The 18,746-nt window shown below is 44.0% G+C and overlaps 1 protein-coding gene and 2 long non-coding RNA genes across 14 annotated transcripts in view; 1 reads left to right on the top strand and 2 right to left on the bottom strand.

Moving 5' to 3' along the window:
- Window positions 1-5,677: 5,677 nt before the first annotated feature.
- LOC149970324 (uncharacterized) lies at window positions 5,678-10,128 on the bottom strand. 9 transcript variants are annotated; one of them, XR_016493178.1, is made up of 3 exons: window positions 8,261-9,876; window positions 6,277-8,128; window positions 5,678-6,031 (listed from the first exon to the last, which is right to left on the bottom strand). It is a non-coding gene; the product is annotated as an uncharacterized LOC149970324 (long non-coding RNA). The 9 variants fall into 9 exon arrangements; XR_016493176.1 differs by having other exon boundaries at window positions 6,277-8,489; window positions 8,637-9,876; XR_016493181.1 differs by having other exon boundaries at window positions 6,277-8,399; window positions 8,686-9,876.
- Window positions 10,129-10,216: 88 nt separating this feature from the next.
- LOC149970323 (uncharacterized) lies at window positions 10,217-16,186 on the bottom strand. The gene is made up of 3 exons (XR_016493183.1): window positions 16,088-16,186; window positions 10,548-10,928; window positions 10,217-10,449 (listed from the first exon to the last, which is right to left on the bottom strand). It is a non-coding gene; the product is annotated as an uncharacterized LOC149970323 (long non-coding RNA).
- The window catches only part of scaf4a (SR-related CTD-associated factor 4a), a 56,950-nt gene continuing 49,377 nt past the window's right edge, over window positions 11,174-18,746 (top strand). For all 4 annotated transcript variants that reach the window (XM_090226351.1, XM_090226349.1, XM_090226350.1 and 1 more), the window contains exons 1-2: window positions 11,174-11,345; window positions 16,227-16,310. In XM_090226351.1, coding sequence (XP_090082477.1) covers window positions 11,316-11,345; window positions 16,227-16,310 — 114 coding nt within the window. In that variant the 5' untranslated portion in view covers window positions 11,174-11,315. The remainder of the gene's footprint in view (window positions 11,346-16,226; window positions 16,311-18,746) is intronic.

The following is an 18,746-nucleotide window of genomic DNA, read 5'->3' as shown; positions in this document are numbered from 1 at the left end:
TCTCTCTGTATCTATCTTTATCCATCTCTTTATCTCTCTGTATCTATCTCTTTATCTCTCTTTATCTCTCTGTATCTATCTCTTTATCTCTCTGTATCTATCTCTTTATCTCTCTTTATCTCTCTGTATCTATCTCTTTATCTCTCTGTATCTATCTCTTTATCTCTCTGTAGCTATCTCTTTATCTCTCTGTATCTATCTCTTTATCTCTCTGTATCTATCTCTGTATCTCACTTTATCCATCTCTTTATCTCTCTGTATTCATCTCTTTATCTCTCTGTATCTATCTCTTTATCTCTCTGTATCTATCTCTTTATCTCTCTGTATCTCTCTGTATCCATCTCTTTATCTCTCTGTATCCATCTCTTTATCTCTCTGTATCCATGTCTTTATCTCTCTGTATCCATGTCTTTATCTCTCTGTATCTATCTCTTTATCTCTCTGTATCTCTCTTTATTCATCTCTTTATCTCTCTGTATCCATCTCTTTGTCTCTCTCTATCCATGTCTTTATCTCTCTGTATCCATGTCTTTATCTCTCTGTATCCATGTCTTTATCTATCTTTATCCATGTCTTCATCTCTTTATCTCTCTCTATCCATCTCTTTATCTCTCTCTATCCATCTCTTTATCTCTCTCTATCCATCTATTTATCTCTCTCTATCCATCTCTTTATCTCTCTCTATCCATCTATTTATCTCTCTCTATCCATATCTTTATCTATCTTTAGCCATCTCTTTATCTTTATCCATCTCTTTCTCTCTCTATATCAATCTTTATCCATCCATCCATCCATCCATCCCAAATCCACAGTGTTTAACTTAGTAGACCAAACAAACATGCATGGTGTTAAATCTACTCCATATTGGTCATAATCCTAGACACCATATGAGCAAAATATGTTTTTCCTCCTCTATAGCTTCTATTGTTCCTGCTGGTACAGTACAGTACAAAGGGCTGTCTGGCTGGAATTACTGGTCATCATCGCCACCTAGAGTTCATCTCTGGATATACTGTTCTTTTTTTTTTAACTTGGAAAATACCCCTATTAAGGAGACAAAGAACGAGTCTGAGTGCCAGTGTTTGAGCGATCATCAAAGATGGTGGATAAATGAAGATGTCCCACTCATAACTCAATTGTGATCTCCATTTTTGGGGTGCTCTCCCATAGGCACCAATACATTAGCAGCTGGGTCTGGTCTGCTTAGTTCATTGACTGTAGGCTATATGAACCAGAAAAAAAAAGAGTGAGTGGGATGTCTCGCCCTCCTCTTCCATCTATCATGCCTTGGGTCCTGTGTTTTGATTAATTATGTCACATGACCTGAATTTAACCTTTCGTTTCAGCCTTTTCCAGAAATTTAAATTTGACAAAAAATAAAAGCAATTGTCTGAGGATGGTGATGGAAAGATGGTGCCGGAGGATGGTGATGGAAGATGGTGCTGGAGGGATGGTGCCGGAGGATGGTGATGGAAGATGGTGCTGGAGGGATGGTGCTGGAGGGATGGTGCTGGAGGGATGGTGCCGGAGGATGGTGATGGAAAGATGGTGCCGGAGGATGGTGATGGAAGATGGTGCTGGAGGGATGGTGCCGGAGGATGGTGATGGCAGATGGTGCTGGAAGGATGGTGCCGGAGAATGGTGCTGGACACCAGGCTCTTTCTCAAATGCTTAAGAAGGACTGTACTGTACTGGCTGATTTCGTCTTGGTTTTCCTCCTCCTTTTGGGGAAACAAATGATACTGAAAACAAGATGTGTGTCTTGGAGGCATGGTTTGATGTGAGTGTGTCTTGAGTGTGTCCTCACTACCCAAGGGTGTGTTTGTAAAGTCACTCTGTCAATCCACTCCGATATGAGACCATTGCAAGTAAAACATTTGTGATAGAGCCTTTTTGGGACCTGATCAAAATTAGTGCACTCAACAGGGTTCCATTTAGGCCTCAAGCCACTGTTAATAGTGTGTTGGGGTTCAACCAGTTTTTTTTCTCGACAGCGTATCTGTACTCCGGTGTGGCTGGCTGCTGCTTGGGGCTCACTGCTGCCACCTGCTGACTGGAAGAACCCCAGGACAATAGCTGCATGGACCATAGAATAAGAGTAGATCAATCCAATCAAATGTTATTTGTCACAGCTGTAGGACTAACAGTGAAATGCTTACGGGTCCTTTCCCAACAACGCAAAGAGAAAGAAAATATAGAAATAATAGAAAAGTAAAACACGCAATAATAAATACACAATGAGTAACGATAACTTATAATATATATATATATATACACAGAAGGGGTACCTTCCAATGTAACAGTATAACTTTAGACTGTCCCCTCGCCAAGACCCGGGCGCGAACCAGGGACCCTCTGCACACATCAACAACAGTCACCCACGAAGCATCGTTACCCATCGCTCCACAAAAGCTTTGATGTTGGAGGGGTACGAGGTAATCGAGGTAGATAGATAATAGCAACAGCGTGTGATATTATTTTAATTAACTTTAATCTTTATTTAACTCGGCAAGTCAGTTAAGAACAAATTCTTATTTACAATGACGGTCCACAGTCGTGTTGACGGCAAACTTAATGATGGTGTTGGAGTTTTGAGCAGCCATGCAGTCATGGGTGAACAAGGAGTACAGGCTGGAACTAAGCACGCAACCCTGAGGGGCCCCGGTGTTGAGGCTCAGCGTGGCTGATTTTGTGTTGCCTACCCTTACCACCTGGTGGCGTCCCGTCAGGACGTCCTGGATCCAGTTGCAGAGGGAGGTGTTTAGTCCCAGTCCCAGGGTCCTTAGCTTAGTGAAGAGCTTGGAGGGCACTATGGTGTTGAACGCTGAGCTGTAGTCAAGGAACAGCACTCACAAAAGGTGTTGCTCTTGTCCAAGTGGGAGAGGGCAGTGTGGAGTGTAATAGAGATTGCGTCATCTGTGGATCTGTTGGGGCGGTGTGTGAATTGGAGTGGGTCCAGGGTGTCTTGGATAATGGTGTTGATGTGAGCCATGACCAGTCTTTCAAATCACTTTATGGCTACAGGTAATCATTTAGACAGGTTACCTTGACGTTCTTGGGCACAGGGGCCTGCTTGAAACATGTAGGTATGCCAGACTGGCTCAGGGAGAGGTTGAAAATGTCAGTGAAGACACTTGTCAGCTGGTCAGCGCATCCTCCGAGTTTGCGTCCTGGTAATCTGTCTGTGAATGTTAACCTGTTTAAAGGCTTTACGTACATCGGCTACGGAGAGCGTGGTCACACAGTTGTCCAGTCTTAGACCTATATTGACACGTTGCCCGTTTGATGGGACATCAGAGGTCATAGCGGGATTTCCTATAAGCATCTGGGTTATTGTCCCACTCTTTGAAAGCGGCAGCTCTAGCCTTTAGCTCATTGTGGATGTTGCCTGTAATCCATGGCTTCTGGTTGGGATATGTACGTACGGTCACTGTGGGGATGACGTCATCGATGCACTTATTAATGAGGCTGATGACTGAGGTGGTTTACTCCTCAATGCCATTGGATGAATCCCGGAACATATTCCAGTCTGTGCAAGCTTAGCAACCGCATCATCGGACCACTTCGGCATTGACTGGTACTTCCTGTTTGAGGTTTTACAAATGGAGGGCGAAGGAGAGCTTTGTATGCATTTCTGTGTGTGTGGTTAAAGATGATCTATAGTTGCACAGGTGACATGCTGGTAGAAATGAGGTAAGACGGATTTCGGTTTTCCTGAATTAAAATCACTGGCCTCCGGATGAGCATTTTCTTGTTTGCTTATTGCTTTATATAGCTCGTTGAGTGTGGGTCTTATTGCCAGCATCAGTTTGTGGTGTTAAATATACAGCTACGAAAAATATAGATGATAAACACACTTGGTAAATAGTGTGGTCTACAGCTTATCATGAGGTGTTCTGACTCACGCGAGCAGAACCTTGAGAATGACTTAATAGGAGAGATCTCACACCAGCTGCTGTTAAAGGACAACTTGTCACCCAACCGGATACCTAGTTATTTGTAGGATGACACTTTTTCAATGGATAAGCCACCAGATGTGACAATGTTAACGTTCTCTGAGTTCAGGCTCTGGTAAAAGGTCATGAATTTAGTTTTTTTTTTGTACATTCAAGACCAGTTTGAGACCATAAAGGGAGGTGTCTGTTTCCAGTGCTCCAGAGTCCACTGGCGACGAGCTTTCTACCACTCCAGCCGACACTTGGCATTGCACATGGTGATTTTATGCACATGGTGATCTTATGCACATGGTGATTTTATGCACATGGTGATCTTATGCACATGGTGATTTTATGCTTGTGTGCGGCTGCTCAGGCCTTGTTACCCCATTTCATGAAGACTCCCCCCGACGACCAGTTCTTGTGCTGACGTTGCTTCCAGAGGCAGTTTGGAACTCGGTAGTGAGTGTTGCAACCGAGGACAGATGTTTTTTTACGTGTTACACCCCCGTTGTTGCTCGTAGACGTTTCCACTTCACAATAACAGCACTTACAGTTGACCGGGGCAGACATTTGATGAACTGGAAAGGTGGCATCCTATGACGGTGCCACATTGAAAGTCACTGAGCTCTTCAGTAAGGCAATTCTACTGCCAATGTTTCCTATGGAGATTGCATGGCTGTGTGCTCAATTTATACACCTGTCAGCAACGGGTGTGACTGAAACAGCCAAATCCACTAATTTGAAGGGGTGTCCACATACTTTTGTTTATATAGTGTAGTGTATATCTCTTCTGCTTTATAAATTCTGTCTTTATGAATACCTGATTGATGTAGTCTCAGTCTGTGGTCCATGCAGCCGTGTCCTGGGATCTTCAATTAAATTGATTGATTGAAATTTAGAGAATAGATGTTAGATGTTAGATAGATGTTTATTGAAAGAATGTGGAAATTTGTCAGTAGAATGTTTAGCGGCCATTTTTATAGCCTCCTGACTAGTTCTGCTATTTAATTGGGGGGGGGGTTTGCACTGATCGTAACTTCTTCGTTGTTGTTGTTGTACATAATGTTTCCCCCATTGTTTCCTGTGATGAGAAGAGCTTCTGGACATCAGAACAGAGATCACTAACCTGGATTTGGATAAAGATTTCTACTTCAACGTTTCGGCAGTGTAGCACATACTGCTCACCCCGGGAAAAAGGCCCCGATCCCCGACACTCAGTAGAGACGGCGGTACAGAGGTCGACGTGCGGCCGTCCTGATGAAACTGCGGAGGAATAAACTGGATAAACCGCCTCTACCCTCTGTTCTGTTGGTACTACTGGAGAATAAACTGGATAAACCGCCTCTACCCTCTGTTCTGTTGGTACTACTGGAGAATAAACTGGATAAACCGCCTCTACCCTCTGTTCTGTTGGTACCACTGGAGAATAAACTGGATAAACCGCCTCTACCCTCTGTTCTGTTGGTACCACTGGAGAATAAACTGGATAAACCGCCTCTACCCTCTGTTCTGTTGGTACTACTGGAGAATAAACTGGATAAACCGCCTCTACCCTCTGTTCTGTTGGTACCACTGGAGAATAAACTGGATAAACCGCATCTACCCTCTGTTCTATTGGTACTACTGGAGAATAAACTGGATAAACCGCCTCTACCCTCTGTTCTATTGGTACCACTGGAGAATAAACTGGATAAACCGCATCTACCCTCTGTTCTATTGGTACTACTGGAGAATAAACTGGATAAACCGCCTCTACCCTCTGTTCTATTGGTACCACTGGAGAATAAACTGGATAAACCGCCTCTACCCTCTGTTCTATTGGTACCACTGGAGAATAAACTGGATAAACCGCCTCTACCCTCTGTTATGTTGGTACCACTGGAGAATAAACTGGATAAACCACCTCTACCCTCTGTTCTGTTGGTACAACTGGAGAATAAACTGGATAAACTCCCTCTTTACCTCTGTAGTCTGGTCTCCTTCACCACCCACAGGTAAACTCCCTCTTTACCTCTGTAGTCTGGTCTCCTTCACCCCCAGCAGGTAAACTCCCTCTGTAGTCTGGTCTCCTTCACCACCAGCAGGTAAACTCCCTCTGTAGTCTGGTCTCCTTCACCACCAGCAGGTAAACTCCCTCTTTACCTCTGTAGTCTGGTCTCCTTCCCCACCAGCAGGTAAACTCCCTCTTTACTTCAGTAGTCTGGTCTCCTTCCCCCCCAGCAGGTAAACTCCCTCTTTACCTCTGTAGTCTGGTCTCCTTCAACACCAGCAGGTAAACTCCCTCTTTACCTCTGTAGTCTGGTCTCCTTCCCCCCCAGCAGGTAAACTCCCTCTTTACCTCTGTAGTCTGGTCTCCTGCACCACCAGCAGGTAAACTCCCTCTTTACCTCTGTAGTCTGGTCTCCTTCACCACCAGCAGGTAAACTCCCTCTTTACCTCTGTAGTCTGATCTCCTTCACCACCAGCAGGTAAACTCCCTCTTTACCTCTGTAATCTGGTCTCCTTCACCACCAGCAGGTAAACTCCCTCTTTACCTCTGTAGTCTGGTCTCCTTCACCACCAGCAGGTAAACTCCCTCTTTACCTCTGTAGTCTGGTCTCCTTCACCACCAGCAGGTAAACTCCCTCTTTACCTCTGTAGTCTGGTCTCCTTCACCACCAGCAGGTAAACTCCCTCTGTAGTCTGGTCTCCTTCACCACCAGCAGGTAAACTCCCTCTTTACCTCTGTAGTCTGGTCTCCTTCCCCACCAACAGGTAAACTCCCTCTGTAGTCTGGTCTCCTACCCCAACCAGCAGGTAAACTCCCTCAGCAGTCTGGTCTCCTTCACCACCAGCAGGTAAACTCCCTCTTTACCTCTGTAGTCTGGTCTCCTTCACCACCAGCAGGTAAACTCCCTCTTTACCTCTGTAGTCTGGTCTCCTTCACCACCCACAGGTAAACTCCCTCTTTACCTCTGTAGTCTGGTCTCCTTCACCCCCAGCAGGTAAACTCCCTCTGTAGTCTGGTCTCCTTCACCACCAGCAGGTAAACTCCCTCTGTAGTCTGGTCTCCTTCACCACCAGCAGGTAAACTCCCTCTTTACCTCTGTAGTCTGGTCTCCTTCCCCACCAGCAGGTAAACTCCCTCTTTACTTCAGTAGTCTGGTCTCCTTCCCCCCCAGCAGGTAAACTCCCTCTTTACCTCTGTAGTCTGGTCTCCTTCAACACCAGCAGGTAAACTCCCTCTTTACCTCTGTAGTCTGGTCTCCTTCACCACCAGCAGGTAAACTCCCTCTTTACCTCTGTAGTCTGGTCTCCTGCACCACCAGCAGGTAAACTCCCTCTTTACCTCTGTAGTCTGGTCTCCTTCACCACCAGCAGGTAAACTCCCTCTGTAGTCTGGTCTCCTTCACCACCAGCAGTTAAACTCCCTCTTTACCTCTGTAGTCTGGTCTCCTTCCCCACCAGCAGGTAAACTCCCTCTGTAGTCTGGTCTCCTACCCCAACCAGCAGGTAAACTCCCTCAGTAGTCTGGTCTCCTTCCCCACCAGCAGGTAAACTCCCTCTTTACCTCTGTAGTCTGGTCTCCTTCACCACCAGCAGGTAAACTCCCTCTGTAGTCTGGTCTCCTACCCCAACCAGCAGGTAAACTCCCTCAGTAGTCTGGTCTCCTTCACCACCAGCAGGTAAACTCCCTCTGTAGTCTGGTCTCCTGCACCACCAGCAGGTAAACTCCCTCTTTACCTCTGTAGTCTGGTCTCCTACCCCAACCAGCAGGTAAACTCCCTCAGTAGTCTGGTCTCCTTCACCACCAGCAGGTAAACTCCCTCTGTAGTCTGGTCTCCTGCACCACCAGCAGGTAAACTCCCTCTTTACCTCTGTAGTCTGGTCTCCTTCACCACCAGCAGGTAAACTCCCTCTTTACCTCTGTAGTCTGATCTCCTTCACCACCAGCAGGTAAACTCCCTCTTTACCTCTGTAATCTGGTCTCCTTCACCACCAGCAGGTAAACTCCCTCTTTACCTCTGTAGTCTGGTCTCCTTCACCACCAGCAGGTAAACTCCCTCTTTACCTCTGTAGTCTGGTCTCCTTCACCACCAGCAGGTAAACTCCCTCTTTACCTCTGTAGTCTGGTCTCCTTCACCACCAGCAGGTAAACTCCCTCTGTAGTCTGGTCTCCTTCACCACCAGCAGGTAAACTCCCTCTTTACCTCTGTAGTCTGGTCTCCTTCCCCACCAACAGGTAAACTCCCTCTGTAGTCTGGTCTCCTACCCCAACCAGCAGGTAAACTCCCTCAGCAGTCTGGTCTCCTTCACCACCAGCAGGTAAACTCCCTCTTTACCTCTGTAGTCTGGTCTCCTTCACCACCAGCAGGTAAACTCCCTCTTTACCTCTGTAGTCTGGTCTCCTTCACCACCCACAGGTAAACTCCCTCTTTACCTCTGTAGTCTGGTCTCCTTCACCCCCAGCAGGTAAACTCCCTCTGTAGTCTGGTCTCCTTCACCACCAGCAGGTAAACTCCCTCTGTAGTCTGGTCTCCTTCACCACCAGCAGGTAAACTCCCTCTTTACCTCTGTAGTCTGGTCTCCTTCCCCACCAGCAGGTAAACTCCCTCTTTACTTCAGTAGTCTGGTCTCCTTCCCCCCCAGCAGGTAAACTCCCTCTTTACCTCTGTAGTCTGGTCTCCTTCAACACCAGCAGGTAAACTCCCTCTTTACCTCTGTAGTCTGGTCTCCTTCACCACCAGCAGGTAAACTCCCTCTTTACCTCTGTAGTCTGGTCTCCTGCACCACCAGCAGGTAAACTCCCTCTTTACCTCTGTAGTCTGGTCTCCTTCACCACCAGCAGGTAAACTCCCTCTGTAGTCTGGTCTCCTTCACCACCAGCAGTTAAACTCCCTCTTTACCTCTGTAGTCTGGTCTCCTTCCCCACCAGCAGGTAAACTCCCTCTGTAGTCTGGTCTCCTACCCCAACCAGCAGGTAAACTCCCTCAGTAGTCTGGTCTCCTTCCCCACCAGCAGGTAAACTCCCTCTTTACCTCTGTAGTCTGGTCTCCTTCACCACCAGCAGGTAAACTCCCTCTGTAGTCTGGTCTCCTACCCCAACCAGCAGGTAAACTCCCTCAGTAGTCTGGTCTCCTTCACCACCAGCAGGTAAACTCCCTCTGTAGTCTGGTCTCCTGCACCACCAGCAGGTAAACTCCCTCTTTACCTCTGTAGTCTGGTCTCCTTCACCACCAGCAGGTAAACTCCCTCTTTACCTCTGTAGTCTGGTCTCCTTCACCACCAGCAGGTAAACTCCCTCTTTACCTCTGTAGTCTGGTCTCCTTCACAACCAGCAGGTAAACTCCCTCTTTAACTCTGTAGTCTGGTCTCCTTCACCACCAGCAGGTAAACTCCCTCTTTACCTCTGTAGTCTGGTCTCCTTCACCACCAGCAGGTAAACTCCCTCTGTAGTCTGGTCTCCTTCACCACCAGCAGTTAAACTCCCTCTTTACCTCTGTAGTCTGGTCTCCTTCCCCACCAGCAGGTAAACTCCCTCTGTAGTCTGGTCTCCTACCCCAACCAGCAGGTAAACTCCCTCAGTAGTCTGGTCTCCTTCCCCACCAGCAGGTAAACTCCCTCTTTACCTCTGTAGTCTGGTCTCCTTCACCACCAGCAGGTAAACTCCCTCTGTAGTCTGGTCTCCTACCCCAACCAGCAGGTAAACTCCCTCAGTAGTCTGGTCTCCTTCACCACCAGCAGGTAAACTCCCTCTGTAGTCTGGTCTCCTGCACCACCAGCAGGTAAACTCCCTCTTTACCTCTGTAGTCTGGTCTCCTTCACCACCAGCAGGTAAACTCCCTCTTTACCTCTGTAGTCTGGTCTCCTTCACCACCAGCAGGTAAACTCCCTCTTTACCTCTGTAGTCTGGTCTCCTTCACAACCAGCAGGTAAACTCCCTCTTTAACTCTGTAGTCTGGTCTCCTTCACCACCAGCAGGTAAACTCCCTCTTTACCTCTGTAGTCTGGTCTCCTTCACCACCAGCAGGTAAACTCCCTCTGTAGTCTGGTCTCCTTCACCACCAGCAGGTAAACTCCCTCTGTAGTCTGGTCTCCTTCCCCACCAGCAGGTAAACTCCCTCTGTAGTCTGGTCTCCTTCCCCACCAGCAGGTAAACTCCCTCTGTAGTCTGGTCTCCTTCACCACCAGCAGGTAAACTCCCTCTTTACCTCTGTAGTCTGGTCTCCTTCCCCACCAGCAGGTAAACTCCCTCTGTAGTCTGGTCTCCTTCCCCACCAGCAGGTAAACTCCCTCTTGTAGTCTGGTCTCCTTCACCACCAGCAGGTAAACTCCCCCTTTACCTCTGTAGTCTGGTCTCCTTCACCACCAGCAGGTAAACTCCCTCTTTACCTCTGTAGTCTGGTCTCCTTCACCACCAGCAGGTAAACTCCCTATTTACCTCTGTAGTCTGGTCTCCTTCACCACCAGCAGGTAAACTCCCTCTTTACCTCTGTAGTCTGGTCTCCTTCACCACCAGCAGGTAAACTCCCTCTGTAGTCTGGTCTCCTTCCCCACCAGCAGGTAAACTCCCTCTTTACCTCTGTAGTCTGGCCTCCTTCACCACCAGCAGGTAAACTCCCTCTTTACCTCTGTAGTCTGGTCTCCTGCACCACCAGCAGGTAAACTCCCTCTTTACCTCTGTAGTCTGGTCTCCTTCACCACCAGCAGGTAAACTCCCTCTTTACCTCTGTAGTCTGGTCTCCTTCACCACCAGCAGGTAAACTCCCTCTTTACCTCTGTAGTCTGGTCTCCTTCCCCACCAGCAGGTAAACTCCCTCTTTACCTCTGTAGTCTGGTCTCCTTCACCACCAGCAGGTAAACTCCCTCTTTACCTCTTGTAGTCTGGTCTCCTTCACCACCAGCAGGTAAACTCCCTCTTTACCTCTGTAGTCTGGTCTCCTTCACCACCAGCAGGTAAACTCCCTCTTTACCTCTGTAGTCTGGTCTCCTTCACCACCAGCAGGTAAACTATATATATATCTTCAAAACATTTCCAAAACATACATTTGACACAATTCAGATGAAATGAACACATTGTAATGCCTAGAAAATAAGGTACATTGTATTCATTCAAAAATTCAAATGAGGCATTGGTTAAATCCATATACAATACCGCCACCGTGTGGCCAAATACAATAACTACCCCCCAAAATCCCGTCTGTGGGCCACATATAAATGAATGTACAATACCGCCACCGTGTGGCCAAATGTTACAACTACAACTACCCCTCAAATCCCGTTCTGCTTTCGCTCCATACCGTTCTGCAAACTAGAGAGCGGACATGTTAGCCCTGTCATAACGGGGATACACGGGTAGTTGGACTCTTAGTGCAGGGATTTTCTGCTAGGGAAATCATGGACGCCGTAAACGCTTTTAACCATGAGGTGAGTTGTCCCGTAGACCGTCGTGAGAGAGTGTGTTTAGTCCCGTTAAAAATAGGGGACCCGTCGTGTGTCTCTCGCTGTTATGGAGAAGAGGCCTGTTATGGAGGCCTTGCCTTAACCAACTACCTATCTGTGTATCTTACTAACAGCTCTAATCCAGGATTATTATTATTTAAATACTTTATCGTTAAAAGATGATCTTCCTTGATTTATAACTTGATAGGTTTTGATTAATTTACTGTAGTTTATCACGCAGTATTGAACACGGCTCGGTTGACCAGGTAAGCTAAACGTTAGCTTGTTACAACGAGCTATCGACATCAACACGATAGTTAATTATACAACAAAAAAGCAAGCATGTTAACTTGAGCAAATAACAAGATTTCTGTTCAGTTTGAACAAAAATAACAGCTACTGTCAAAAAAAGGTTTGTGTTAAAACCATAAAAAAAAACATAACTAAGCGAGTTAATAGCTAAAAACGTTACGACGGGAAGATAAGTTCCCCCCCGTTGTAGGTTAGCATCATTAAGGTGTTCAGGTTAGGATACTTTTTTTAATGTTAAAATTAGGGGTTAAAATGGTTAAGGTGACTAGTTAAAATATGTCCTAACATGTTATAAATATATTTTTTTTTAAAAGAATGCACTTCCAATCGTAACTGCACTCCTAGTTTACCAACAAAAACCATTGATTTGGTTATTAAGCTAAGTGAGCCAAATTGGTTAACACAGGAAACACTGAAGAGCGGTTAGCTAGTTGTACTAACGCATCTAATAAGAGATCCTAACGTTACTTCCAATGATATATTTCATGAATAATACCCGACGCGGGTGTGGTATTATGGCCTATATACCACAGGCTGTTTCTGATGAACAACGCGGAGTGCTTTGGATACAGAGTCCTTAACCTGTGAAATATATTGGTCATATAATTTACACCATAAACCCACCGCGGTGCCTTATATTGCTCTGGTGAGCTGGTTACTAACGTAATAAAGAGTAAAAAAAAAAAAAAATACATGTTTTTTTTTTGGTCATACCACTGGTGTATGGTCTGATATGCCGCGTCTTTCAGCCAATCAGCATGCAGGACTCTTACCACCCAGTTTATAAAGCTACAGTATATGTGTTCCCATAGATGACTGACAGGGGGCGCTGTTGTGAAGGCACCGTCCACCATTAGGATAGTCAAAAGGTACAGCCTCCGTAGGAATGAATTGGGAATCGTGGGGACTGCAATATAAGAACTCTATAAAATAAATACATGTTTAGTGAGAAATGATTGACTTCTATTCAAGTTCAAACAATACTATATGTTGTTTAAAAAAATAATAATGTATGTATTAGTGTCTGTACTGAAGAAGAACAAAACATGTATCTTCCAAATCCTGTAGTAGTTCAAATGCATCACAATATTGATTCTTTTTAATTAACTAGGCAAGTCAGTTAAGAATAAATTACTATTTACAATGACAGCCTACTCCGGCCAAACCCGGACGACGCTGGACCAATTGTGCTCCGTCCTATGGGACTCCCAATCACGGCCGGATGTGATACAGCCTGGATTACTAGAATGTAAAGCTGGACAAGTTAATGCATCATCCCATAATATTGTTTTCAATATTGCCAATCAATTTAAGATCAATTTTATGGAAAAGTTATTTCCCAATGAAGTCAGTAAAAATACATGGCAATGTCATGGTGATCTAATGCTGAAAGCCCCGTATCATACTAAATATACAAGTAGATTTACCAAATCTACACAGAGAAAAGCCCCAAAACAAATAGCCTCTGTATCACGCTGAACCTGTATTATTTGACAGGTAGAGAGGGCAAGACCGCGCAATCTTCCCTGGAGAAACCAAATCTAACAGGTTCTCAAACAGGCACATATAAGCGCAGGTACATCATTGTCTCGTATTCATCATACTGACTCCACAAAGTTTGGTGCACAAGCCACATAGTTTACTTCTATGGGTACTGATACGCGCACGCTCCTATTACGTACAACCAGAATGACAGAGACACACAGAACTCTTAACATAACCCGGGAAAAATACACAAAGGAAACGAATACCCTATGTTAGTAATCGTTGCTTGTCGCCTAGAGCTTGCAAAATAAACCGTTTATATTCTTGATCACCCCCAATTTTTTTGGGGGGGGCTGCATATTTATTATGGCTATCCTCTCTTCAATTTGACCTCTGCGCTGTACCCGACCCTATAGCTGTACAGAAAATCCGTCAGCAGTCAGTTCACTAGCTCCCCCGACCTCTGTTAATTGAAAGTTTGCTAGTCCAATCAGAGGGACGAGGTTGCGTTTCACTAGCCAATCTGTTGTGTGTATTTGTGTGTGTACAGGAGGAGTATGACAATGTTGATATACATCATTGGTTACTCCTTCTAGTCCAAGGTCCTTTGTGGTACGGTTCTAGAAAAATAAATCACTAAACTTTCATATCACATTAAAATAATTTCACAAATGCAAAATACACACTTATGTACAGTGTTTTAACAGGTTAACACAGTACTTTTCAGTAAAAACATGTTTACTGCGTCTGTCTTCCTTTTATAGACAGACTCAGATATCTAATTAGCACAGATTGTCCACTCTGTCTTCCGTTTATAGACAGACTCAGATATCTAATTAGCACAGATTGTCCACTCTGTCTTCCGTTTATAGACAGACTCAGATATCTAATTAGCACAGATTGTCCACTCTGTCTTCCTTTTATAGACAGACTAAGATATCTAATTAGCACAGATTGTCCACTCTGTCTTCCGTTTATAGACAGACTCAGATATCTAATTAGCACAGATTGTCCACTGTCTTCCGTTTATAGACAGACTCAGATATCTAATTAGCACAGATTGTCCACTCTGTCTTCCGTTTATAGACAGACTCAGATATCTAATTAGCACAGATTGTCCACTCTGTCTTCTGTTTAAAGACAGACTCAGATATCTAATTAGCACAGATTGTCCACTCTGTCTTCTGTTTATAGACAGACTCAGATATCTAATTAGCACAGATTGTCCACTCTGTCTTCTGTTTATAGACAGACTCAGATAGCTAATTAACACAGATTGTCCACTCTGTCTTCTGTTTATAGACAGACTCAGATAGCTAATTAACACAGATTGTCCACTCTGTCTTCTGTTTATAGACAGACTCAGATAGCTAATTAACACAGATTGTCCACTCTGTCTTCTGTTTATAGACAGACTCAGATAGCTAATTAACACAGATTGTCCACTCTGTCTTCTGTTTATAGACAGACTCAGATAGCTAATTAACACAGATTGTCCACTCTGTCTTCTGTTTATAGACAGACTCAGATAGCTAATTAGCACAGATTGTCCACTCTGTCTTCTGTTTATAGACAGACTCAGATAGCTAATTAACACAGATTGTCCACTCTGTCTTCTGTTTATAGACAGACTCAGATATCTAATTAGCAGATTGTCCACTCTGTCTTCCGTTTATAGACAGACGCAGATAGCTAATTAGCACAGATTGTCCACTCTATAAAAGGTGTGTAGTAATTTCACCTTTTTGTTTAAAAAAAATAATTTCTTGCTGACTTTAAAGATGCATTCCTTATATTTCCAAAACTTCCTCAAGCGATGCGTGTTAAAAGCCAAATGCAGTCAAAAAAATGTGATTTTTTTTTTTCCTCCTGTGTTTTTATAAAGATTTCCACACCGTGAGTTTGAAATAATACTGTGAAATTGTGAAAATGATAATAATGCCCTTTTAGTGTAACAGCTGTTTTGAAAAGACTTCCTGACATTTCAGCCTGTTTTGTTGGGATGGAGTTTTGGCCCGCCATTGTGACATCACCAGGCGGTTAATTGGTTAATAGACGAATAGAGTTCCAAACCCTTTCTACCAATAACGTCTGGTTTTCTTACTTGAGAAATTGCTTTTTGCAAAGAAGCAATAATGCATTCATAAAGTATTTAGGCCCCTTCACTATTTCCACATTGTTAAAATACATAGATATTACTGCACTGTTGGAGCTAGAAACACACGCATTTATCTAGATATTACTGTACTGTTGGAGCTAGAAACACAAGCATTAGATATTACTGCACTGTTGGAGCTAGAAACACAAGCATTAGGTATTACTGTACTGTTGGAGCTAGAAACACAAGCATTTATCTAGATATTACTACACTGTTGGAGCTAGAAACAAGCATTTATCTAGATATTACTGCACTGTTGGAGCTAGAAACAAGCATTTATCTAGATATTACTGCACTGTTGGAGCTAGAAACACAAGCATTTATCTAGATATTACTACACTGTTGGAGCTAGAAACAAGCATTTATCTAGATATTACTACACTGTTGGAGCTAGAAACAAGCATTTATCTAGATATTACTGCACTGTTGGAGCTAGAAACACAAGCATTTATCTAGATATTACTGCACTGTTGGAGCTAGAAACACAAGCATTAGATATTACTGCACTGTTGGAGCTAGAAACACAAGCATTTATCTAGATATTACTGCACTGTTGGAGCTAGAAACACAAGCATTAGATATTACTGTACTGTTGGAGCTAGAAACACAAGCATTAGATATTACTGTACTGTTGGAGCTAGAAACACAAGCATTAGGTATTACTGCACCTTTTGGAGCTAGAAACACAAGCATTTCGCTTCCCCTGCGATAACCTCTGCCAATTATGTGTACGTGACTAATGAGATTAGTTTTTTATTTGAGGAGTACCTACCATAGGAGTCACCTCGAAGCGTACCGTTGACTGTGTACAGACCTACTGTGCTGCAGGAGTTGTGACCTGTTGTTGTTGTTGGTCATCTCTCTCTCCCTCTTTCGTCTCTCCTCTTTCTCACTCTTTCTCTCTCCCCCAGCTGTTCTCCTTGATGGACATGAAGCCCCCAATATCTCGAGCCAAGATGATATCCATCACTAAGTCAGCCATCAAAGCTATGAAGGTAAGTTGTGTGTGGAATGAGAGTATAAATCGATGCTTTGCGGAGGGAGAGAAGTCGTGCTCTCGACAGGGACAGCTGGTTGTGTGTGTGTGTGTGTGTGTGTGTGTGTGTGTGTGTGTGTGTGTGAGAGATAAAACCACTGAACCAGCTCCGTCTGCTATGTTCAGTGTCGGACCGTAAGTCTAAGACAACACCATGTGTGTCTGTTTACAAGTCCTAAGAGCCAGACTCAGATTAAAGGGTTACTGTTGAGATTCGGACAACTTAACCATTTTCCCCCCGATACAATTCTAACTGGCGTTAATTAAGGTAAATCCATTTTGTTTTAAACAAAACATTCCATACCTGCTTTCCCACGGAAGAAGTGGTCAGAAAGGGATGTTTTCAGACCTGAAGGCCAAAACGTTCAGGAGATAAAAGGTGGCATCGTATAGTGTTAGCTTTCTGCTGTGCTAGTTATCTCAGTGTCTGAATTAATAAGGAGACAGGCATCGTATAGTGTTAGCTTTCTGCTGTGCTAGTTATCTCAGTCAGTCTCTGAATTAATAAGGAGACAGGCATCGTATAGTGTTAGCTTTCTGCTGTGCTAGTTATCTCAGTCAGTCTCTGAATTAATAAGGAGACAGGCATCGTATAATGTTAGCTTTCTGCTGTGCTAGTTATCTCAGTCAGTGTCTGAATTAATAAGGAGACAGGCATCGTATAGTGTTAGCTTTCTGCTGTGCTAGTTATCTCAGTCAGTGTCTGAATTAATAAGGAGACAGGCATCGTATAATGTTAGCTTTCTGCTGTGCTAGTTATCTCAGTCAGTGTCTGAATTAATAAGGAGACAGGCATCGTATAATGTTAGCTTTCTGCTGTGCTAGTTATCTCAGTGTCTGAATTAATAAGGAGACAGGCATCGTATAGTGTTAGCTTTCTGCTGTGCTAGTTATCTCAGTGTCTGAATTAATAAGGAGACAGGCATCGTATAGTGTTAGCTTTCTGCTGTGCTAGTTATCTCAGTCAGTGTCTGAATTAATAAGGAGACAGGCATCGTATAGTGTTAGCTTTCTGCTGTGCTAGTTATCTCAGTGTCTGAATTAATAAGGAGACAGGCATCGTATAGTGTTAGCTTTCTGCTGTGCTAGTTATCTCAGTGTCTGAATTAATAAGGAGACAGGCATCGTATAGTGTTAGCTTTCTGCTGTGCTAGTTATATCAGTCAGTCTCTGAATTAATAAGGAGACAGGCATCGTATAGTGTTAGCTTTCTGCTGTGCTAGTTATCTCAGTCAGTGTCTGAATTAATAAGGAGACAGGCATCGTATAGTGTTAGCTTTCTGCTGTGCTAGTTATCTCAGTGTCTGAATTAATAAGGAGACAGGCATCGTATAGTGTTAGCTTTCTGCTGTGCTAGTTATCTCAGTGTCTGAATTAATAAGGAGACAGGCATCGTATAGTGTTAGCTTTCTGCTGTGCTAGTTATCTCAGTGTCTGAATTAATAAGGAGACAGGCATCGTATAATGTTAGTTTTCTGCTGTGCTAGTTATCTCAGTGTCTGAATTAATAAGGAGACAGGCATCGTATAGTGTTAGCTTTCTGCTGTGCTAGTTATCTCAGTTAGTGTCTGAATTAATAAGGAGACAGGCATCGTATAGTGTTAGCTTTCTGCTGTGCTAGTTATCTCAGTCAGTGTCTGAATTAATAAGGAGACAGGCATCGTATAGTGTTAGCTTTCTGCTGTGCTAGTTATCTCAGTCAGTGTCTGAATTAATAAGGAGACAGGCATCGTATAGTGTTAGCTTTCTGCTGTGCTAGTTATCTCAGTGTCTGAATTAATAAGGAGACAGGCATCGTATAGTGTTAGCTTTCTGCTGTGCTAGTTATCTCAGTGTCTGAATTAATAAGGAGACAGGCATCGTATAGTGTTAGCTTTCTGCTGTGCTAGTTATCTCAGTGTCTGAATTAATAAGGAGACAGGCATCGTATAGTGTTAGCTTTCTGCTGTGCTAGTTATCTCAGTGTCTGAATTAATAAGGAGACAGGCATCGTATAGTGTTAGCTTTCTGCTGTGCTAGTTATATCAGTCAGTCTCTGAATTAATAAGGAGACAGGCATCGTATAGTGTTAGCTTTCTGCTGTGCTAGTTATCTCAGTCAGTGTCTGAATTAATAAGGAGACAGGCATCGTATAGTGTTAGCTTTCTGCTGTGCTAGTTATCTCAGTGTCTGAATTAATAAGGAGACAGGCATCGTATAGTGTTAGCTTTCTGCTGTGCTAGTTATCTCAGTGTCTGAATTAATAAGGAGACAGGCATCGTATAGTGTTAGCTTTCTGCTGTGCTAGTTATCTCAGTCAGTGTCTGAATTAATAAGGAGACAGGCATCGTATAGTGTTAGCTTTCTGCTGTGCTAGTTATCTCAGTGTCTGAATTAATATGGAGACAGCCATCGT

The sequence above is a fragment of the Oncorhynchus mykiss genome, chromosome 29, assembly GCF_057628025.1.
Source record: "Oncorhynchus mykiss isolate SJ-2025 chromosome 29, ASM5762802v1, whole genome shotgun sequence".
Classification (NCBI taxonomy): Eukaryota; Metazoa; Chordata; class Actinopteri; order Salmoniformes; family Salmonidae; genus Oncorhynchus; species Oncorhynchus mykiss.
Note: the sequence above shows the minus strand (reverse complement) of the source record. Positions and strands in the feature narration are given on the sequence as shown.